We start from the raw sequence: 22,479 nt of genomic DNA, 5'->3' as shown, positions 1-22,479 counted from the left end.
TCCCATGCTCTACCCAATCATGAATGCGCCTTAAACGTCCCGTATTGTTTCCTTCACTTTTCTCCCGATGGCCCTTGCAACCCCCCATAAAGTTGGCCCCAGTGTCTCCTCATCTCTGCCTTGCGGTCTTCTTTCTCTGCCTCTTCTTTGTCTTGGTTCGGTGCATTTCCTCTCCCGTCGCTAAGCATATCTCCGCCGAACGGTGGGTTCCTCCTCTTCTTCCTTAGTATGGGTATCAAACGCGCTATCCTTCCTCTCCAGCCCTCATTCCCAAACATGTCACTTTCCCCCGATGATATTGATAACGATGGCCTTGGAAGCGGTAGTCGGGTGCGAATGTTAGGGGCGCGATAAATATTCTCCAAGTCGGCTGCACTCGGACTGTGGCGGATCGTATGACTGGCCGCTGTGTTTGTGGTCCTGTTGGTTGTGTTGGTGTTGGTGGTGGTGCTGTTGCTGTTGTTGTTACTGCCGTCGTTTTCAAGGTCGTGGCTTTGTCCACACGTGCTTCGACTGAGCGACTTGAAGAGATGGCGCATGAAGGGGATGGAGGCGGCCATGATGGTAACGGAGGGTTCCATAAAACTCCAGACGATGAGACCCAGGCAGTCTCCTGGTGGATAATAAACACGACAGGTTAGCTGGGCTGTTGGAGAGGGGGGTTAAGGGGTAGTGGAAGAAACGGGGAGATAACCCACGGCTAAAGTCGTCACTGAAGAATACGGAAAAGGTGGTGATTTTGATGATACAAGCGATACCCGTGCTGGAACAGTCGGTCATGTTAGTCCCGGGCACTGGTTAAAAGGGCAAAGGGCCGAGGTCGACATACAAAACACCCATACTCATGGCAATGGCCACGCCAATCTTTTCCCCGTTGTACATGTTGAACCGCAGCAGCACCACCCACGGGACCAGTGCCAGTGTGAAATCGCATACGGCGGAACAGGCTAAGTAAAAAACAGCTGCATGAGTTTCTGGGCTGCAAGCAAAGCAAAGAAAAACACATACCCGCTACACATATTGAATACGTCACAAACTTCGACGGCGACCAGCACGTGCCCTCGACGCGCGGGTCCCACGTTTTTTCCGGCGGATCGCACGAGAACCAGAAAAACATAACGCTGCAGTGGTGGGTGACAATCACCACGATCAACATCCCAATCAATAAAGCCCGCAAGATTCGCCGATCATTGACGAGACGCAACAGGGTCAAGCCAAAGGAGGTCTTGCTCCAGGCGACGGCGGCTACAGAAGTCGACCCGGAGAGGTTGCTGGTGATGCCGGTGCGGAGGTAGTTGTCGAAGGGGACCTGGGCGGCCGGTCTCCCGAAGCCGAGGCGGGTGTTGTAGGTGGTGCAGGAGCAGCTGATGAGGAGGAAGATCTACTCCGAGTCGAGTCAGATGAGTGACTAATAGACCGGGAGGAACGAAAAGGAGCATGGAATACACACCCAAGAACAGATAATGACATAGTCGTCCCACCACAGCATGCGGTTGCGCTTGAGCTTGCTGTAGATGCGCAAACCCACAAACGCGGCCGACAGCGTGAGCAGCGACCACAGCACGGAGAGCATGGTCACGCCGGTGGGGTTGGTCGCGAGGGCGAGGTAGACGACCGCCATGGTAGCGGTCGTGGTCGCGCGCGCAGTGGCGTTCACAGTCATAATCATAATCACGGTCATAGTCATGGCTTACCTATAGGCGGCCCAGATCAAAAAGGGGGCTGAGGGGTTAGAAAGTCGTCCCGAGTCATTACTGGCTTGTGCTCATCGTTCATTGACTTGCGGCCGGGGAACGGTCAGGAACGGTCAAAGTGTACTGCTGCTGTCGCCGTGTCAACTCGCCATCCCTTGACAGTTCCTTGACAACTGGTTTTCTCAACGAACGCAGAGAGCAAGCGAACAATAACTAGTTAGAAGGCCGCGCCATGTCTCGGAGCTGGGCGCGCGACGGACAACGGGAACGCCGGATTTAAAGGGGTGATCACAACAGCAGTTAAACCACCCCCACCCCGTTCGTTCGCCTGCCCCGTTCGGGCCGGGAAGGGTCTCTCGTCACTCGTCACGCACCTTGGCTCAAAAAGGGAAAGAAATGGATAATAAAAATCGGGGATCGGAATGAGGATCTGGTCGAGCTTGGGTGATCGGGAGCAGGTTTCATTGCTTTCCCCACAGCGGGATATGGACCCGGGCAAGGGACGGAGCTGGGCAGCCAGGGCGCGACAGGCCCAACAAGTGCAGAACACCCACCCACGAGCGCAGTTCCCGACTCGAGGTCGAAACGCAGCGGAGATAATCGATGGTCGGTGTTCGCAAACTTGTCAATTTCAGGCCGGGGTACTCTCCTTCGTCACGAAATCGAATCGGCGGGGCGCTGACTTGGGGCTGACCTCGAGCTGACCTAAAAGTGAGCTTCCCCGAATACGGAACTCGGCTTTCATTCTCGGCTGCAACGCTGAATGGGGGCGGACCTCGGGGGGGCCTCATGGCAGCACAACGGTGGTGTCAAAGACCCCTGGTTCTGTAGCATAGCACCAAAATGACAGGCAGGACCCCGGATCTCAGTCCGGGCTTCATCGGGAAACGCCAGCCAATCAGAGAGGGTTGTAACGCACACCGGCCTTCAGAACCTGGAAACCGGGCTGTTGGGGCAGAGCTGATTTCACGGGCTGTTGCGACTCTAGATGCGATTTTAGGAAGGCGCCTCCCCTTCGAACTTTTAGCGTCACCTGCGCTTTCGGTTTTTGCTCTCTGCATGTCTCATTTTTTACCGCGTTGATCTCTCGCTTCTGTCGGTTAACGTTAAAGAAATGCAAAGCCATTTACACTACACTACACTACACTCGTGTATACCATCCCCCCTTTGTTCCTTGTCACGGGTTTAAGTTCGCTTAATTCTTAATGTCCTGTGTGTTCCATTGGCCAGCGCGTAGCTGTGGTCCGATCTTGCCTTTTTCGCTGTTACAGATCCAGAGTCCACTGGAAAGGACATGGGTACGAATGAACAACCCTCGCAAGCATGACTTAAGGAATCTTGCGCAGGTGTCTCAAACGCTGTGGATAAACTGCGGGGGGTCCCCGATCCAGAGCAAAACGTCAGGTCTCTCGATGCATTGCTGCTCACTTACTCGGACATCGTTAGTCGAGGTATGTACAAATGTACACGAACGTTACGACTCAACTCGCTCAATGCAACCAAAATCTCGACGAACCGCGTCGAGCTACAGAGGATACAGGATCTCAGGCGGGGTTTATCCCTCCAATTACCCCACCCCCGTTCGCAACGACAACTTATTTCAGACGGGTCGATGTCGTCCAAACCGCGCTGCACAGCCAACGAGCTGAACGACCTCCTGAGACGGGAAAGGAGCAACCATCACGTGATACAAATGGGCAGAAATACCCAAAACCGACGCGATGCCGCCTAAATGTCGGGATTTGACTTTGCCAAGGGAGCGTGGTCCTGTGCGAGGGAATCGAATATCGGTAGTTTGGTTTTCCGCGATACTTGGGACAGGGTGAAATTTTGAAGGAAAACGGGATAAGAAACACCAACGATGGATCCCCTCTCGATCGGAGCGCACTGCGGGGGCCTCAAAGCTGCCTGCGATGAGGTATGGCAACTCACTCCAAACTCACATCATTTTAAGATTTAAGTCACTCTAATACTCACTCGTCCAAGACCGTCCACGCGGCCTCTGCCATCCTCAACGCAGCCGTCCCCGACCAAGACGCCGTCCTCTCCAGCCTCATCCACGATGTCCGCCAGCTCCTGCTCCCCACGCTCCACGGCATGCACGCCGTCTGGAACGCCAACGGCCCGACGCTCATGACGCACCGCGCGGCCGGGTTCGGCATGTGGCCGGCCATGCAGCAGCACCTGGCGAGCGTGGGGGTGACTTTTCGCGGGCTCAAAGGGCAGTTGGACCCTGTGGTGGAGAGTGTGACGCGGAGTAGCTTTTTCGGAGTGAATAAGTCGGCGTGGAAGCTGGGGATGCGGATTCGCACGCTGGCGGTGTATCGCGGGCGGTTGCTGGTGCAAGACGGGGGGTTGAGGGTGGGGTTGGTCATGATGCAGATGTAAGTTGCTTTTCTGAGGATCAGGGGTCTCTGGATAGGGGTTGGCCCGGGTTACTGACCTGACCTTGGGTATAGGTGTACGGGGGCGCCGAATGCCTCGCTGGCCGCGCTGAATGCGGAGATCCAGAGTTTAACAGCTGCACAGGCATCGTTGCGGAACGAGGAGTGGGTGGGCACGGCCGAGGAAGAGGAGGGCAAGCAGTTGAATCTGACGCTGGGGAGCTTGATCGGAGCGGCGCAGGGGTTTCACTCGTTTATGGCGAGCAATCCCGCTCCTGCACCGGTACCCCCCCAGCAGTACGGGGCTCCCTATGGCGGTCAGCAGCAAGGTCACTGGCAGCAACCGCAGCCGCACCCACAGCAACATTACGGGCAGCCTCCACCGCATCAAGGGCAACCTCAACAGTATCACCCGCAGCCTGCACAACCTCCACAGCCTACACAGCCGTATGGCCAACAGCCATACCTCGGACCTCAGCAACCGCACCCACCGACATCACACTCTCCTCACCCGGCACCCTCACTACGGCCTCCGCCTTCTCCCCAGCCATGGCCTTCGAGCGGATATCAGGCACCGTCGCAGTCACAAACCGGTGGATATCAGTCGTACAGCGGACAACAAACGTCTTCACAGCAACCGTCAGGGGGCCAGGCAGCGCCAGCTCAAGCACAAGGCAGCGGGTACACCATGTCCCACTCTGCGTTTCCTCCGGCTCCTCCGCCTGCTCCGGCTCCTCCGGCAGCTCCGTCTGCTGCTTCGTCTGCTGCTTCGGCCGAGTACACCATGTCGTACTCGGCGCTGCCTGACTTTGGGTTGCCTGACTTCTCTGTCGTGCCCGATGTGCCTGCTTCACCTCCCCGGTCTACCGCACCGGCATCTGCCCCTGCGCCTGCTGTTACGCCTGCTGTTGCCCCTGCGGTTGCCCCTGTTGTTGCTCCACCTGCCCCTACTGACCCAGCGCAGACCTGGATACAAGAAGAGGATGGCCACGGCTCGGCTCCCCCACCATCGTACGCCCAAGCCACCGGCATGATGGCCGTGCTCGGCAACTTCATCCCGCAGGAAGATTCGGAAGAGGAGTATAACGCAAACGACTACGACGACGACGATGACGACGATGACGACTGCCCACCCCCGACAGCATATCACATTGCGGCGCGCGAGGGCCGGTTCGACGAGATCAAGCGGCTGGTCGAAAGCGGAGCTCCGGGCTTACACGTCACTGGCGAGCACGGGCAGCACCCGACACACTCGGCAGCGTGCGTGGGCCACGTCGACATCCTCGAGTACCTGATCCAGCACGGGGCCGACTACAAGTCGAGCAACAACGTCGGGTTCACGCCGCTTAACGGGGCAGCCATCTGGGGATCCCCCGCGGCGGTGCGGCTGCTGCTGCGGTACGGCGCCGACCCGAATCAGGCGAGTGTCGACAAGCAGACGCCCATCTATGGCGCAGCCAAGCACGGGCACCTCGAGACGGTCAAGATGCTGGTGGAGTGGGGGGTCGACAAGGATGACCGCACGTACGGCGACGACTGGACGCCACTGTGTGTCGCCGCGAGCCAGGGCCACCTTGACGTCGTGCAGTATCTTCTGCACCAGGGGGCCGATCAGGGGATCCGGACCGAGAAGGGAGTGTCGCCGGTACGGACGGCCGCGTCGAACGGGTACGCCGAGATCGTCCGGGCACTGCTTCAAGGGCCCTGGGGAAATACACGGATGTTGAATGTGCCCTGCAATTCGGGACATACACCGCTGTACGGGGCTGCGTGGGAGAACCACGTCGATGCCGTGAGGGTGCTGCTGGACTTTGGCGCGGACCTGCACGCGATGAACGAGAATAAATGGACCGCCCTGCATGTGGCCGCGTTCAACGGGCACCCCGCGACGGTGTCGCTGCTGCTCTCGCGTGGAGCCAGCGTGCACACGCGGTCAACGACGGGTCGGTCGCCGCTGGGGTCGACGGCCCAGGAGGGTCACGTTGAGGTGTTGCGGTTGCTGTTGCAGCATGGCGCGGTCGCGTCTCAGACCGACAACGACGGCGAGACGCCGCTGTATACGGCGGCCAATTCAGGCGACCATCCGGATGCCGTGGCCCTGCTGCTGCAGTACCGTCCGGACCTGATCAACACGCCCACCAACAACGGCTGGACGCCCCTCGCAGCGGCTGCCTTCAAGGGCCACATCGGCGTCGTCCGCGCGCTGCTGGCCCCCTCGAACAACCCGCGCGCTGACATCCACGCCCGCACCAAGTTCGGGCGCACCGCACTCGAGGCTGCTGCCCACGAGGGGCACACCGCGATCATCCCAATTCTGCTCGCCCACGGCGCGAATCCGAACGCTATCGACAACGACGGCGATATCGCGCTCAACTCGGCCGCGTCGAACGGCCACGCCGACATTGTATCCTGCCTGCTGACCACCCGCACCGCCTACGCCCCCATCAACATCAACCACACCAACAATGCCAAGTCCACGCCCCTTCACGCCGCAGCCTCCAAAGGCCACCTCAGCGTCGTCCAACTCCTCCTCAACCACTCCGCCACCGTGGCCACCCGGATTCCCTCCGGCTTCACACCGCTGCACTCCGCCTGCGTCAACGGTCACGCTGCCGTCGTCTCCCTGCTCCTGCGACGCGGTGCCGACCCAACCTCGCGTGCCACCGACGGCTGGGCGCCTTTCACGTCCGCCGCGAGCAACGGGCACACCGATGTGGTCTCCCTGCTGCTGGATCAACGTCCCGCGCTGCTGGACAGCGCGCGGAACGCAGCCGGGTGGACAGCCCTAGGTATCGCCGCGCGCCAAGGGTGGATAGGTACAGTACAGGAACTGTTGCGGCGGGGCGCGGACCTGCGCGTGGCCAACGACAAAGGGTTCACCCCCTTACACGGCGCGGCCGAACGCGGCTTCCGCGCCATTGTCGAAGCACTCGTCCTCGCCGGGGGCCCCGTCACTCAACGTACCAGCACCGGATGGACGGTCATCAACCTAGCCGCGGGCGCCGGCAAGGGCAAAGTAGGCGAACACGACAAGGACGCCGTGGGCACGGTACGATATTTACTAGGACTCGACCGCGGACGGTATGGCCTGGTGGATGTGAACTCGCCGGAGGGACAGGGGTGGACGCCGCTGCACTCGGCGGCGTATGAGGGGGATGTGGAGACAGTGCGGGAGTTGGTACGGGCCGGGGCGTGGACGGGGGCAAGGAATGGGAAGGGGAGTACGCCGGGGGATTTGGCGAGGGGGAAGGGGTTTAACGAGGTCGAGGTTGCGTTGTTGGAGGGGGGGATGGGGGGGATGGCTGTACGCTGATGAGCTAAGACGGCAAGCTGGAAGCAGGGAAGAGTTTGGGAGAACTTAGGAAGAAGATTTGGTTGAGGAGAGTGTCGAGGTAACTATTGACATATTATTGGATACACACAGTTTTGGAAAGAGGTAAGGGTTAGGGTTGTCCAATCCCAGCGTGTCTCCAGTGTTCACTAAGGATTTGTTCAACCCAGGGTTAGGGTCCCCCTTAGGCCCCCCCTTAAGCATCCTCCTTATTCCTTAAGCAAAAACAACAACCCCCTTTCCCCCCCTCCCTCTCTCCCCCGCCCACCTCCACGCCTCAACCCCCTCATCCACCCCAAACTCAACAACCGGCACCCCCTCCAACTCTCCCCTCTCCAACATCCCCGCTACCTCTCCCAGCACCGGCCCATTAGGCGACACGATGAAATACACATACCTCACCCCTTCCCTGCCTGTGCCGGGCGCTACTTCGTCGGGGGTAACAGACTTGTCAAACGCCCATTTGGGCGGGGGGTCCGAGATGGTGAGGAGTACGCCGTCTGGGCGGAGGGTCGGCCAGGATTGGGTGAGGGTTTGCGGGCTGGCTGTGTCGAAGACGAGGTCGATGTTGGGGTTGGGACCCTGGGAGACGTGGGAGGTGGTCGGCCAGTTGGGGTTGTGGTAGTCGATTGTGTGGGTTGCGCCGAGGCGGTGGAGGGTGGGGTGGTGTTGAGGGGAGGCGAGGGCGAGGATTTCGATTTCGATTTCTGTTTCTGTGTTGCCTTCACCAGCTGCAGAACCGGGATTGGAATGCAGAGCAGCCTGCAGCGCACCAGCCAGACGGCGCCGAGCAAGCTGGACGACCATGCGTCCTACCGCGCCAGAGGCACCGGTAACCAAGACACGGACTTTGTGCCTCTCACCGATCTGTAGTGCCTGCCGGCGTTGCAGAGAACCAGCAAGCAAAGGCACGGCATGGGTGAACAGCCCCTCCCAAGCCGTCAGCACCGGTATCGGCAGCGCTGCAGCTTGAGCATGCGTTATCAACGACCTTTGGCCAGGTCCGCGTGTACCCGGGAGTAACGCCACATCTCCCGGCCGGGCGCGGACGTATTCAGCCTGGCCGCTGCCGTGGGTGGCCGGGAGCATGGCGTAGACGGGGTCGTTGACCTTTAAATTGAGAGGATTGGTGAAAGAAGCGGAAGACGAAGAAGGTAGGGAGGCGATGACGCCGGAGATTTCGCAACCGGGGATGCGGGTCGGGTTGTCGTAGAGTTCGGGCCAGGAGAGTTCGTCGGCTGTTAGGCCGGCTGCGTGCACGCGGATGAGGAGGGTGTTGGTGATGGAGTCTTTTGAGTCTTCTTGGGTGTCGGGGTTGTTGTTTTCGTTGTGGTGAGTGGTTTTGAGGAGAGGGCCTGGAAGGGGGTGGGCCGGGTTGACGGTTACGACGGGGGAGGTTTTGGGGCCGAGGATTTGGATGGCTTTCATGGTGGTTGGGGTTTGGGCGGCCATGGTGGAATGTGGAGTGACACTGGGTATTCAAGGAAGTGATGAATTGGTGGTGGTGGGTGTGAAATCGATTGCGGAACGAGTGTGTCTGCTGATATTTTGCCCGTCGATATTTTGTCGATTTATATGAATACGCGAAGGAAGTTCGTACGTACTACATATATTGCAGAGTAGACTGATTCCAAACGTAACGTCGTTATGATGAGTCAACCGGGTTTGTTACTTCCGATATGCTCCAATCGCGTGATGGCAGCCATCAGTCAGCAGCGCGCATGAGATGCGCGAGGCTTCAATGCCGAATAGCGAATGCTTGGGCAAGTTGGTGGAGGTACAGACTCGGATATACGAGCGGAGTTGCGATTGAATAGTTTTTGACTCAAACACGTGCTTGGTAACAATGATGTGGAATCATGGACTACAATTTGGTTACTACTTAATTAATAATATAACCAACGCATTATAACATTAAAGAAAAAGCAGCAAGTTCCCATTTGCAACTTTCTACAGATTCGTCTATTCGCACGTACAAAGTTTTCATCTTCAATTTTAGTCATGTGTTTAGTAATGACATTCTCAATGGCAAATACCACTCCGCATTTGATCGAAGAATCGCGCTCTTGCACCGCACTTCAGCAAAAAGCGTATCTCGCTCGGCAGTGCGCAACTCACCAGGTCTTAGACACCACGTGGTCAACAATCGTGGACGACTCCATTCGCGAATAATCCAATTGCTGCCAATGTTTTAAGTCGAATTTTCTCGTTTCGCATACCAGTCAGGCTGTGACGTGCAGACAAGCCACTTGTGGTGGACGCACAGTGGACTCCCAGTGGACTCAGGTGGACTCGACAGGGCTGAGCAGCGCGTATAAGCGCGGCTGACAGCGTATTCAACATCACCAGCTTGGCAAAAGCATCACATTGAGAATTTTCATGTTGAAAAATTGGGATATAAAGTTGTCGGTTTCGCTAGAATGAATGCAATATTTTCACAATCCAGCGACATTTACAGATCCAACTGCCTACTCATTAAAGACTCACCTTGATTATCGTTCGACACACGTTAACAAACTGTTAGACTCACCTGAGTATCCGTCAGTTCCCTCTGCATATTCCAATATCACTCGAACTCATAGCACAAAATGCTCCTCAACACCATCCTGAACACCGCCTGGCTGGCCGGCTCTGCGGCTGCCCTCAGCATCCCGGCCCAGCTGCAACTCGCCGACACGTATGTTCGTCAACACTCCCTCTAACTTACCCGTACTAACCTCCCCAGCGCCGTCGACCGCTACGATATCCTGTCCAAGGACTCCGACTTTGTCTTTGACTTCAACACCGCCACGCTCCCCATGGCCAACCGGAAGTCCTTCCCCGCGCTGGTCGGCACCAACATCGCCCTGGCCGTCAACCCTATTGACCGTACGTCTTTTCCCCCGTAACTCATCGGGGTACTATGACCAAGCCACTAACTTACCTTCTTCCCGCCCACCAGCCTGCAGCATGGCCTCCCTGCACATCCACCCCCGCTCCGCCGAGATCTTCGTCGTCCTCGCGGGCACCATCGACACCGAAATGATCCCCGAAGGCGGCGTCCTCACTGCCCCCAGTGATGACGGCACAGTCACCCCGCGCGTCATCCACACCACCCTCCACGCCAACCAAACCACCATCTTCCCCCAGGGTTCCTTCCACGCCCAGTTCAACAACCAGTGCACTCCGGCCCTTGCCGTCGCGGCTTTCTCATCGGATGATCCGGGCGCGGCGCTGGTGCTGCCGCAGGCGCTGGATCAGTCGCCGGATGAGTGGGTGCTGAATTCGTTTGGGGAGGGGGCGGTTACGAAGGAGGAGCTGGAGAGGTTTCGGGCGAAGGTGCCGAGGGGGGCGTTTTTTGATGTTAGGGAGTGTCGGGAACGGTGTGGGTTGGCTTAGGAAATGGATGGGTCGAGTTGAAGGGGGAGGTATTGAGGTATTAAGATGTTGATGAGGTTGATGAGGTTTGGGGGGCGGATGTCCAATTCTGCAGCTGCAGTACTTACTTTCTTGTGTATTTATTATGTACAGACATGTTTTGTGGAATAGATTTCGGATGAGCTGACTTGTTTGTTGATGCGGATGAAGTTGATACATCGGATGCAGGGATCGATGAGAATGGATGATGAGACGTTCAATTCGCGCATATCAGCGGAATTGAAGAATATCGCATCGTGATAAGCCGCTCAGGTGCAGAACATGCAACGCTCAGTCGCAAATGCTCAGAGCCAAACGTCACTCTTCGAGATCCGTCACTGCGATATCACCGTGCCCTGGCAACGACGTCGCTTCTTCAACGCCTAGAAAGATACGAAGGGAGGCTCGAGGCAGATATTCTAGGCTGCAGAGCGAGGGGCTGGCGACAGGATTGCATCATTTGCGCCGCGGGAAAGCACGAGGTCGGAAGCCGCTGCAATCACGTTGCTCGATCAACTGGTTCTCGGCAAACCCCCCAGTAGCAAATGGCGGGTTTCAGACCCCGGGACGACTCCGGATTGGCCGTGCCCCTACCAACTTGAAGAAACTCGACATCGCAACAAGCCAAGCTCGAGCCAAGACTCGAGCCAAGCCCCCGAGTTGCCCGGCCCGGCGCTGCCCCACCATCCTCTCTTGTGTGCGCTCTGTCGCATCATGGGTTGCGCCTGCCGCCGCTGATGGATGGATGAGTGGATGGAGTCTGTCAGCGCAGACTCGGAATCCATCCTCACTGTGCCCGGGCGCCTGGCACTCGGTTCCCTTCTTTTTTTCTTTTTCTTCTCTGGAACAGCAGCATCCATAGCGACATTCCTCCCAGACATCTTTTTCCCCTTTGCTCCCTGTTGAAACCCCGCCCTCGTTCCGTCGCAAGCATCTCACGGCCTCGCAAAACACCCCACAACAAAAGCTACCACAGCACACAGCGTTAACTAGCTGGTTAACCGTTGTGGTCGCACACACAAAAAACTAACCCTCCCCTGTGGTGCATATCGCTCAGCAGCGCTTGCAGCAACTTGCGCAACCAACCTTCCAAGGCCGCGCCGCTTTTCTCGCGCGCGCAACGCAACGCAACCTACCGATTCCGTCCCTTTCCCGTCTATGACGTCCGACCCGGATTCGGCCAGCTAAACGCCAACACCAAGAATCACCCGCCTAGCAACCTCAAAACAATCTCCAACGATACCATCGCAACAACCATTGCTCCGCAACAACGACCACCTCCTCATCCAGGTAAGCAGACAATGCTGTGATGATAGGATCCGCCGCGAGTGTTGCATTTCCTTTCCGTGCTTCACCCCTCGTCCATACCTCCCCGCCGAGACCCGCCCAGCATCCAGGCCAGGCCTGTTGCCCCGACCCAAAGAGGCCTCGTCGACTGCGACAATCATACCAGCGAGCCACGCTCATCGAACGTCCATTCCTTCGAACGCTTGTAACAGCAGATCTGGGGATCGATTGCGGGTGCCCGGCCGGATCACCCATTCCAACTCCGGCTTCTTTCGTTCCTGTGCGGCTTCTAGACCCTCCGGATTGTTGATGAAGCGGTCGAGAAGAATCCCAGCCACTCAGCTTCCCGCCTTAGGCTCAATGGTTTTGGCACACGAGCGACTTGATCCCGCATCGTCGTGGGGCTGGGCGTCCCGGGGAGGTCGCTCTGGTGGAAGCGCGAGCATCACGCCGTCGTAATCTGGAACTTAGCCACCAAGCTCCCCACCTGCCCGTTCCTTCGGTATCGAGCTAGGCCGTGTGGCATATTAGAATCCGACGTGGCCGGGTGTTTGGGGCGAGAAAGGAAATGGAAAAGAGAAAAAAGCGACAGGCTGACTGACAAAATCATCGGGACAGGTCCTAGCTAATTTCTCTTCCCTCTTTTTGCGCTGCTCTGACGTCGACGGAGCCCCTCTATCATCCGACCGATTGCCCCTTCTCCACCGACCCCATCGATATCCTTCTCGAACAAGTCGGCAGGCAGTGCGTGCGCACGAGCTCCCGTCTCCCGATCGGTCTTTTTTTCCGTGACCTTGGCTGCCGATTTATTTCTCTCGCTGCTTTCCTTCGCCATGAACGGAGCGCAACACACAAAGGACGAGACAGCGCAGAAGTTGCCGCAAGGCGCACCAGCATCGCCAGCCCCTTCTAACGGAAGCAGCGCGGCAATAAATAAGAAGAGGAAGAAGGACGGGCTCAAACCGATCATCACCAAAGACGGCCCTGGGTATGTACTTTCGTTCGTTCTTCTCTTTTCGTTGCTGCAAGGAATCAGCATCCGGGCATATCTGATTTCTCCAATTTTTTCCCTCTTATTTCTTTCTCCCTTCCCTCTCTCTGTCTCCTTTCCCAGGTTCTTTCCCCTGCCTGTGTTTCTCGAAGCTGCACGTCTGCCAGCCGCTCCTTGGTTGCGCGTGCTGGATTCGTGCGATTGGGCTGTTTCGGCCTGGTTGAAAACGCATTGCGCAGCGCAGCGCATGTCTTCAGCAAGGTGGCGGGGTGCGACAGGCAGGACCCACGATTCCCCTAAGCGGATGGAGGGGAAAAGCCCACATTCTCCTTGCCCATGCGCTCACGCCGTCGCATCACGCTGCGTGCGAAGCATGGGTGTGTGGAAAATCCTAGGCTCAATGGGGGAAAACAAGATCTTGAACCTGGACCTGGCTTGGCCGGTCAAGACCAGTCCTGAGGCGCACAGATTTTGGCTGTTTTGGCTGTGGGTTGTGTGTCCCGTGGCTGGCAACTTCAGTGGCTCGAGTGAGCCAAGCAAGCTGGTGCTGAGGGCGCATTTCCAGGCTCGCTTTTTGTCTTTTCGCATTCTTCCCCCCTCCCATGTCCTTTGGAGAGTGAGCCTTTCAGGCCGCCCAGTCAATCTTCCCCTCTCTTCCCCCTTGCTTCCCGACTCTTCCCGCCCGCAGCGCACCAGGGCCCTGTTACAACCTTGAACATTTCAAGCTTGCCACTGAGCAGTCGTCAATAACCTCCACCATTTCCAACCACCACTTTCTCACCTTCACCTGGTATTTATTGACCCCCACTACCACCACCGCCACCACTCCCACTATCACTACCGCCGCCGCCGCTGCGCAGCCCCTGGGCAAGCAGTCCAAGGATGAAGACAATGTTCAAGTCAAGGTCCTCCCCGCTCTTGCTTGCTCTGCCCCAGCCACACAGCCCTGCATCCGCTTGTCCTCCCCGCCCGCCGTTGCCTGGGTTTCGGGCCGCCGAAAGTTCGGCACACTGTGCGCAAAGATGCAGCAGCCCGATCAAACCCCCGCCACAGTCGGCTCTTTGCTCATGAGGACAGTGTCGCCCGGAAATCGAGCGGCCTGCTTGCGTGCTTGCCTACCTATCCCATAACTATCGCAATGAAACTTTCAAATCAAGCAGGAAAAAAATGATTGAATAATTTACTCACACTCTTCTCTTTTTGCAGAGCCACCCACCTCGGTTCGACCATGACACACTCACCAACTTCCCCATCCTCCCCCGAGGACCCTGCCGAAAACACCGCCGATGAGGAAGACTCGGAAGACTACTGCAAAGGAGGGTACCACCCAGTCACAATCGGGGAGAAGTTCAAGGACGGGAAGTACACCGTCGTACGGAAACTCGGTTGGGGCCACTTTTCGACCGTGTGGCTGTCAAGAGACAATAACACGGGGAAACACGTCGCACTGAAGGTCGTCCGCTCCGCCGCCCATTACACCGAAACCGCCATCGACGAGATCAAACTGCTCAACAAGATCGTCCAGGCGAACCCGAATCACCCCGGCCGCAAACATGTCGTCAGCTTGCTGGATTCATTTGAGCATAAGGGCCCCAACGGCACCCATGTCTGCATGGTCTTTGAGGTATTGGGGGAGAACCTGTTGGGATTGATCAAGAAGTGGAATCACCGAGGTATCCCGATGCCTCTGGTCAAGCAAATCACGAAACAGGTGTTGTTGGGGCTGGATTACCTGCATCGGGAGTGCGGCATCATTCACACCGATCTCAAGCCCGAGAACGTCCTCATAGAGATTGGCGATGTCGAGCAGATCGTGAAGCGGGTCGTCAAGAGCGAAACCAACGACAAGGAGAACAATCGGAATGGTCGCCGGAGGAGGAGGACCCTTATCACAGGCAGCCAGCCCCTCCCGTCACCGTTAAATGCAAGCTTCAACGCCAGCAACCTGTTCCCATCCCCAGGTGCCCAAAGCTTGGGCCAGATGCTGCAGGAGGGTAAGCGACGTCCTCACGGCGAGTAACTTTCTTGTGACATCCCATTCGCTAACAAAACCTGCGGCAGGGAACAAACCAAAAGACACGTCACCTAAGCAGGACGCGGAGAACACAGAGGATAACCAAAAGCAGCGGGAAAAAACAGCCGATATCCTTACTAGGGAAGTTTCCGGTATTTCTCTCGACAAGACTGCGACACCGACCTCGACAACGGGCGAGAAGCGCAAGGCCGACGATATGCAGGCGTTTGACATCATCAGCGTCAAGATTGCGGATCTCGGCAATGCGTGCTGGGTTAACCACCATTTCACCAACGATATCCAGACGCGCCAGTACCGGTCGCCGGAGGTTATTCTCGGGGCTAAGTGGGGGGCGAGTACAGATGTTTGGAGCATGGCGGCCATGGTATGTTCTTTTTGGCCTTTCGTTACTGTTTTTCTCTCTCTCTATTATTTAGAGTTCCAATCGCTAACACGGTCCTGCGCAGGTCTTTGAGCTCATCACGGGCGACTACCTCTTCGACCCTCAGTCTGGCACGAAGTATGGCAAAGACGACGACCACATCGCGCAAATCATCGAACTTCTCGGCCCATTCCCAAAATCCCTCTGCATGACAGGGAAATGGTCGCAAGAGATCTTCAACCGTAAGGGGGAGCTGCGCAACATCCACCGTCTGCGCCACTGGGCACTGCCTGACGTCCTCCGGGAGAAGTATCACTTTAAGGAGGATGAAGGCCGTCGCATCGCCGACTTTTTGACCCCCATGCTCGAGCTCATGCCGGAGAAGCGGGCCAATGCCGGCGGCATGGCGGGTCACGGCTGGCTGGAGGACACGCCGGGGATGAAGGGCGTGAAGATTGAGAAGGTGGAGGTGGGCAGCCGGGGTGAGGGTATAGAAGGGTGGGCCAATGAAGTCCGGAAGCGGTAAGGCCGTTATTGCGGACGAACCGACCAATGTTGAGCAAAAAACACGATAAAAAGGGGGAATCGAATGGGACACTGCGATGGTTTGATGGATACTGGTATGGGGTGGGATGGATAGGATTGGCCGGGTCTCGTGCGGGCATGGAAACATATGTGTGGTTGAGGTCGGATGAGGGAAAGAAAGAGGTGGGATTGTTCTGTCTAGTTTGTCTTGTCAAAGTTCTGCTTCGGCCTGGGTTGGTTTATCATAGCCAAAATTCTGGCCATTATTTTAGCAGACCGATAAACGTACTAACGGACGAGCATATGGGGCAATGGGCCAATGAATGGATACACGGGTGGGATGGATAGGAGGAGATGATGGATTATGACCCAAGCGATCAATCAACCAAACGGACGGACGCCAACCAATCAAAGCGAAAGAAGGAAAGAAAGAGAGAGGAGCAAAGAAGGAAAGAAGGAAAGAAGGAGTTGGGTTCTGAAACTTGGCTGTCTATGTTGTTTGAACTCTTTTTTGTGTTGTTTTTTAACTTTTTTTTTTTGTTTTATTCTATTGTGGTGCTCTCTCTCTCTCACACTCAGGCCTAACTACCTAGGTACCTACTACATTTTTATGTCATGTCATGACCTCCTCTACCTACCTACCTACTTTACGTTCTCTTTTAGAGCAGAGTAACGTGTCATTCATTTTTTTTTTTGTCGCTTACAGCGCATTTGTTTTTCTGTGTCCAGGCTTTTTATCTGGTGTGACTTTTGGGATGTGAGGATGGTGATGGTGATGGTGAAGGTGAAGGTGATGATGTCTTGATGGTGAGGGTGTTGATGTTGTGATTATCATGGTGATGATAGTGATGATTATGATGGCGGTTAATGGTGAGAATGACGAATGATGATTTGATAGCTTCATGGTTTCACATGATACGTTGACGATGATGGTCCTGTGACAACTCACGGATATAAAGAGAGGAATTGAATCGTCCTGCTAACGTTCATCACTGCTATTGTGTTTCGTTTCGGCCACGACAAACTAAACCGAGTACATGAAAATCTCCAGGTTGTTTGTCTATCTGGCCCCCCATTGTTTGTTATTTACTCCTTCTCCCTCCCTTCTCTTCTCAGGATGTTCATCTCTCGGTCCCTCATCTCTGCTCTAGGATTTTTGTTTTGTTTTGGGCTTCTTGTTTGGGCTTCCTATATTGACTGACCACCTGATGATGGGATTCTCATTTTATGTATGGATTTCTTGGGAATTGTTGTTTTGGCGATATCAGCTCGAGGTCGTTATTTTTCTTAGAGAAACACAACATCTCAGGTCTATTCAACACGGTGGCAGAGAATTAAGCTCACTTACGCAACTCATGCTGGATTATAGACTGCTGCTATTAGTATCTGATACTTCCTGTCAGTAGTGAGGTTACCTTGTTTCGGGGGCCGCTTGGGTTTTATTGGTACTTGTACGGACTCTTTTTTTCCTTTTCCCTTTTTTTTCTTGAAAAGTTCTTGTTATTGTATGAGTTGTGCTTCTGAGGTGCGTTTGCAGACTTTAGCCTGCTTGCTCTCCCACGCTGTGGTTTGGTCATTACCCCCATTCCACATATAAAGAACCTTACTTCTAAAAGTCACGCTGGTTTCTTGCCGTGGACAGGGGGCCGTCCTCGGAGGGATCGGACCACAATCAACGGGATCACAAGTGCAGTCCGCTATCCAGATGGCCATGATTGGGCCGGACCCTGAGCACTGCCGAGAAAAACATGAATTATCGCTGTGATTGGAAATAACATCCCTCTAGAAAATGTCCATCCAGCCTTGACCCTTTACTCCTAACCTCACTGCATCGTATCCCATCGCAGCGCATGTGCCTTGAGACTGGGAAATGCTAAGCCACGTTTACCGCGTCCAAACTAAGCAGCCGTGACCGTTCTCCGCCAGATAACCCCCCCAATCCATAAGCCCACCAGGCTCCGGCATAGGGTGATCCCCTACTTGCGCTAAACCTCATCTCCGCCGGCGCTCTAGCGCCGTCCACCTCCCTTACCCCTCTGCGTCATCTTCCGGAACGCTTCCAAGCCCGCGGCGCCCACGGGACGGAACTCGGCCGCAGCCCGTGAGGCATCAAACGTACTACGCGGCGCGACAGTGTAACTGGCGGGCAGGCCAGCCGGCGCCGCACGGTTGTTCTTCTTGACCTCGGGCGCGAGCAGGCGCTCACGCTCCAGCTCCAAGCGCGACTTGCCACCGGCCGGACGCTGGGTGAGGGTGATTTGGGAGCCTGATGCAGCGGCTTCTTGGCGCTGGGCCAATTTGGCGGCGCTGTAAACTCGGTCATTAGTACATAGACGCGGGAATGGGTTAGGACCAGGGAGACGTACGCAAAATCAAAGTCGCGGGTCTCAATCTGCCGCTTCTTGTAGTCGTCCGTCCGCTTTAGGATAGGTCGGCTCCACTCGCCAACCAAACGTTCCGCAATCCGCTTGATGCTGGCTTCAGGCCGCTTGCTGCGTGTGTAGAAAAACACGACTTTGCCGATGCCGCTGCTCAAAAGAACTTCCTTATTGATGGGCAACGCCGCGAGGGCTGTGAAGAGGTCGCGCTGGATATTGTACGCCGGAAGGCTCCCGTCATTCAGCGGCTCGAGGAAGAACTTGACGGATCGCAGGAAGTTGGTGTCGGGATCGAGAACCGAGTCCTGGGCGGCTGTTCGATTCAACATGGCTGTTACTTTGGGCAGAAGCTTTAGCTTGTTCGTGGCAGCCACGCCCTTGAGGCGCGCTTCGTTGTCTGCTTCGCAGGCGTGCTCCATTGCGACTATGAGACGTGCGATGTGATTGTCGAGTTCGTCTTCGAGGTCCTGGATCAATCTGTTAGCCGGCCGTCACACGCAAAAACGCGGAAACGATGTTGCATACAATTTCGTCCTTCTTTCTGCGGCGCTTGCTGGGGTTCTTTAGAGCGTTATCCATGGCTCGGTTTAGCGCCCGACGGCGGCGCTCTTCGGGTGTGAGATTCTCGTCCTCCTCCTCCGGCTCTTTCGAGGGTTCTTTCGCAGCAGCCCGACGTTCACCCGTGGCACGAGTCTTTCTAGGGCGACGCTCTCCAATTTCCACCTCGCCAACCTCATCGTCCGTTGCCCTCGACCTCTTCTTTGGCCTGCGCCCCTCCTTCGGCTTCTTTGATGCTCCACCATCGGCCTGCTTGCGCTTCGCAGCCTTCAGGGTCATTGCAACATTTTCGTCGATTTCCACGGGCCGCGACTCAAGCGCGGGATCGTAATCCTCGAATTGGTCTTCGTCGATTTCGGAAAGCAGATCGGAGTCCTTGTCGGACTCATTACCCGCGTCGTCATCATCGTGAATGTCGGCCGGGCGCTCTTCTTCATGGCCCGGATCGGCGGACCCGGCGTCTGACATGGTGGCTCGATGTGACGACTAGGTCCAGATAGGCTTGCTCGAAAGAATCGGGTATCAAAAGTAGGACCAGGAATGCGTAGTGTGTCAAGAATCGACAGCCCTGATAATTGGCGAAATGGAATGACGGGTGCTGCGGATGACGGTTTCGATAAGTTGGTTGATGGAATTTTGTCTTCGAAGGCGGGAAGTCGTCGAGGTTCGTTTGCCTTCGAGGAAGTCGCAGCCCTGCGGACGCGGCGAAGTGGCCCGTGCTTGGAAGGGTCGGGAATTCTTCGGTTCGAGGACGCGGATGGCGCGTGCTGGGAGTGCAAGTGGGGCTCCGCATTTCTCGAAATCTGCCGGGCCGTGTTTACTTTCCAGTGGTTGCCACTAACGACGCCTCTGGACTTTGGAGTCTGGTCGCATCCTCCCTCCCACAGCTCCGCGCAACTCAAAATACAGCGCAACCCCACGTCCTCACTTCACGGCCCACGCCAGCTTGCTTACTTGAATAGCTACGTGTTGATACATTTTCTTTCACTATGAATCGCCGAACGTACGAGGGCCCGATGGACTGGGAATATGAAGGGGGAAAACGTCCGATGGATTTGTCAAGCCCCTTTGCAAAATTGGCCAAGGACCATCCAAATTGTAAGTCGAGCTACCGCCTCCCATGGCTTGCGCATTCCTATTTCCCGATGCTGGGCCACAAGCGCAATTTTGCACAAGCCTCTCCCGCGTTTCCGTGCTATTAAAGATAATCATCGGCCCTCTGGAGAGCATGCTAACGGGCCTCCTTCAACCTAGCCAGCCTTAGTTCACCGACCAAACCACAATCATCAAACCCCAACCCGTTTGCCTTCCCGGGTACTCCTCGGGAAACACCTTTGAAGCCATCGCCTTTCAAGCAATCGCCCTTCAAAACTCAGGACCAGCCCCGACCACCACACGCCTCGTTCTTCACCCCTCGGCTGGAGCACAAGCCATCCGCGCCGGCGTTCCGGAATCCCGCCTTCACAACACCACAGCGGCGGCTCGATGAGCTGGTGTTTTCCCCATACTCCGGCGCCGAATCCAGTCCCGCCATGACAGATACGTCCGACATGCCCGCTGAGACCCCAGAATTTGATCGAGACGACGAGATGCTCCGGTCCCCAGTCACACCATCCGCCGGCAGGTCGTTGATTAGCAGGACGCTGCTAAAAAACCATGCGTCCGGGCGAGGGGAGATCTTGAGAGGGAACAGGGACAAAGTCAGGAAGAGAAAGAGGCAGCAAGGTGACAGGGACGTAGGAAGTGTTCGTCCACGCCTCTCCCACGATTCGGATGACTCAGATAGCGACTGGGAGGACGGCCAGGATTCTCCCGAGAAGGAGCGGAAGGCGGCTGCGGGCCCACAACGGGGCTGGTTCAGCGGTTTCCTGTCCGCCATCAGCGACCACCCGAGTGCCCCAGCAATCCTATCCAAATGGCTGCAGCTGGGCTTCAACATCGTGATGGTCAGTCTGGCGGTATTCGGGCTGCTCTTCGTCGTCTACCAGATCCGATCCGACTTGTCCTACGCCAACGAGAAAGCCCGGGCTGCGCTGACCCATGAGATGGCGACGTGCGCGACGGACTTTGTCAAGAACAACTGCGACCCGGCCGGGAAACGGCCGCCTGCGCTGGAGGAACAGTGCAACCGGTGGGAGGCGTGCATGAACCAGGACGCCTCTGCCATCATGCAGCTCCAGGTCTCGGTGCGGAACATTGCCGAGATTGTGAATGAGTTTGTGGGTGTTTTGACTGTCAAAGCTTGGGTAAGCTCCCCGACCTTACCCTATCCCATAGTTCCTTCAGGTCGTTACCCCCTTACTAATACTCCATCACTAGGTATTCATGCTCTCCCTCTTCGTCGTCGCCGTCGTCGGCAGCAACGCCGGCTTCCGCTCCCTACGCGAATCCACACTCACCCACCACACCCCCCCGCCCCCTCCAGCGCCGCCCCTGCACTCCCCGCCCGCGATGCCCTCACTCCTCGGGTCCGCCGTCGCGCATAACCCGCGCGAGGCGTATCTCTTCGCCCCGCTCAGCCAGACCCCGCGGCATATCCGCAACAAATTTTTCTTCAACGATGCTACGGACTCGGAGGCGTCCCCCGAGGCGAAGATGTTGCTACCGCCGCAGACGCCGTCGGGCAGGCGGAGTCCGAGTAAAGGGGAGAGGGAACGGACGAGGAGCCCTGTTAAGGGGAGTCGGGTGCGGAGTCCGGTGAAGGGGTATTAGGAGCGGTGTTGAGGGAGGAAGGAAGGTGGAGACTAGGTCAGCCGGAGGGCTGACTTGGGTAGTGGGGGATATTCTAGTCTCTTTTTTTTTCATTGTCTTTCTCTTTTTCGCGGCTATGATTGTATATTATTCGGCTTTGTACAGCACGCTTACTTGGATTTCTTTTGTGATGGTTGGCATTGGGAAAGAGATGGTAACGAGGCGTTGGGTGGGCGCGCTTGGGACGGAAGAGACTTGTGGTATAAAACCTAGGTAAATTATACGCATAGTCTGGTTTGGGTGTACATACCGCGTTTTGGAACCTTTTTTTCTACGGGCAATATAATTCCTGTGACTGAACATGCATCTTACACTTTTGTCCTTCTCTTTCTCCCTTTGTGTTTTTTTTTCTTTTTTCCCGCCAGGAGTTCTTTTTCCAAGCTTTCTTCTTGCAACTACTAGGGAACGCTCATATAAATTACCTCGAGGTTGACGCATGTTAACGGCATACACAGTACTAAGGGTTTGTTTAGTCCGTTACATCTTGAAGATACAGTCTTTCAGTATCTCAGCAATTAAATACACGTGCACCGCTTCGAGAAGTTCGCCCCTTGCTCATTTTGTTGGCTCGGTGGGTTTGACAATGGGACGAGAAATCACTTCAGGATTTGTTCTGGCCTGTTCTAGATGAAGTCCCGAGCGGTTGACGATCCACAAGTTTCGGTGCGTCACTAGGATACCTTTACTGCGTGGGTTTCAGGCTAGAGAAGCCGGGAGTTAATCCATTCTCGTGCGGGCTAGGAAAAAAAGAGACTAGGAGATATCAGGTTGGATGTTGTTTATGATAA

The 22,479-nt window shown here is 56.1% G+C and overlaps 7 protein-coding genes across 7 annotated transcripts; 4 read left to right on the top strand and 3 right to left on the bottom strand.

Annotated features, from left to right (window-relative positions):
• Positions 1-53: 53 nt before the first annotated feature.
• Positions 54-1,621, bottom strand: C8A04DRAFT_36110 (putative integral membrane protein; the record flags this gene model as incomplete). Its single annotated transcript, XM_062783407.1, has 6 exons — positions 54-151; positions 401-613; positions 699-763; positions 830-947; positions 1,009-1,381; positions 1,451-1,621. 6 exons carry the CDS (start codon positions 1,619-1,621, stop codon positions 54-56), a joined length of 1,038 nt encoding a protein of 345 aa, XP_062638339.1.
• Positions 1,622-3,555: 1,934 nt separating this feature from the next.
• On the top strand, positions 3,556-7,391 carry C8A04DRAFT_27215 (ankyrin repeat-containing domain protein; the record flags this gene model as incomplete). The annotated part of the gene is made up of 3 exons (XM_062780221.1): positions 3,556-3,612; positions 3,681-4,078; positions 4,154-7,391. The coding sequence occupies 3 exons, from the start codon at positions 3,556-3,558 to the stop codon at positions 7,389-7,391; spliced, it is 3,693 nt and encodes a 1,230-aa protein (XP_062638338.1).
• A 234-nt stretch (positions 7,392-7,625) lies between these two features.
• Positions 7,626-8,837, bottom strand: C8A04DRAFT_10996 (uncharacterized protein; the record flags this gene model as incomplete). Its single annotated transcript, XM_062776794.1, has 2 exons — positions 7,626-8,116; positions 8,183-8,837. The coding sequence occupies 2 exons, from the start codon at positions 8,835-8,837 to the stop codon at positions 7,626-7,628; spliced, it is 1,146 nt and encodes a 381-aa protein (XP_062638337.1).
• A 1,160-nt stretch (positions 8,838-9,997) lies between these two features.
• Positions 9,998-10,787, top strand: C8A04DRAFT_10977 (Spherulin-1A; the record flags this gene model as incomplete). Its single annotated transcript, XM_062776786.1, has 3 exons — positions 9,998-10,086; positions 10,135-10,277; positions 10,351-10,787. The coding sequence occupies 3 exons, from the start codon at positions 9,998-10,000 to the stop codon at positions 10,785-10,787; spliced, it is 669 nt and encodes a 222-aa protein (XP_062638336.1).
• Positions 10,788-12,925: 2,138 nt separating this feature from the next.
• C8A04DRAFT_36107 (kinase-like domain-containing protein) lies at positions 12,926-16,005 on the top strand (the record flags this gene model as incomplete). The annotated part of the gene is made up of 4 exons (XM_062783406.1): positions 12,926-13,080; positions 14,290-15,077; positions 15,145-15,482; positions 15,565-16,005. The coding sequence occupies 4 exons, from the start codon at positions 12,926-12,928 to the stop codon at positions 16,003-16,005; spliced, it is 1,722 nt and encodes a 573-aa protein (XP_062638335.1).
• Positions 16,006-18,013: 2,008 nt separating this feature from the next.
• C8A04DRAFT_27211 (uncharacterized protein) lies at positions 18,014-19,408 on the bottom strand (the record flags this gene model as incomplete). Its single annotated transcript, XM_062780220.1, has 3 exons — positions 18,014-18,311; positions 18,371-18,849; positions 18,908-19,408. The coding sequence occupies 3 exons, from the start codon at positions 19,406-19,408 to the stop codon at positions 18,014-18,016; spliced, it is 1,278 nt and encodes a 425-aa protein (XP_062638334.1).
• A 521-nt stretch (positions 19,409-19,929) lies between these two features.
• Positions 19,930-21,652, top strand: C8A04DRAFT_10965 (Di-sulfide bridge nucleocytoplasmic transport domain-containing protein; the record flags this gene model as incomplete). The annotated part of the gene is made up of 3 exons (XM_062776779.1): positions 19,930-20,038; positions 20,195-21,186; positions 21,260-21,652. 3 exons carry the CDS (start codon positions 19,930-19,932, stop codon positions 21,650-21,652), a joined length of 1,494 nt encoding a protein of 497 aa, XP_062638333.1.
• Positions 21,653-22,479: the final 827 nt, after the last annotated feature.

Source organism: Dichotomopilus funicola (assembly GCF_033296635.1).
Source record: "Dichotomopilus funicola strain CBS 141.50 unplaced genomic scaffold C8A04scaffold_19, whole genome shotgun sequence".
NCBI classification, from domain to species: domain Eukaryota; kingdom Fungi; phylum Ascomycota; class Sordariomycetes; order Sordariales; family Chaetomiaceae; genus Dichotomopilus; species Dichotomopilus funicola.
Note: the sequence above shows the minus strand (reverse complement) of the source record. Positions and strands in the feature narration are given on the sequence as shown.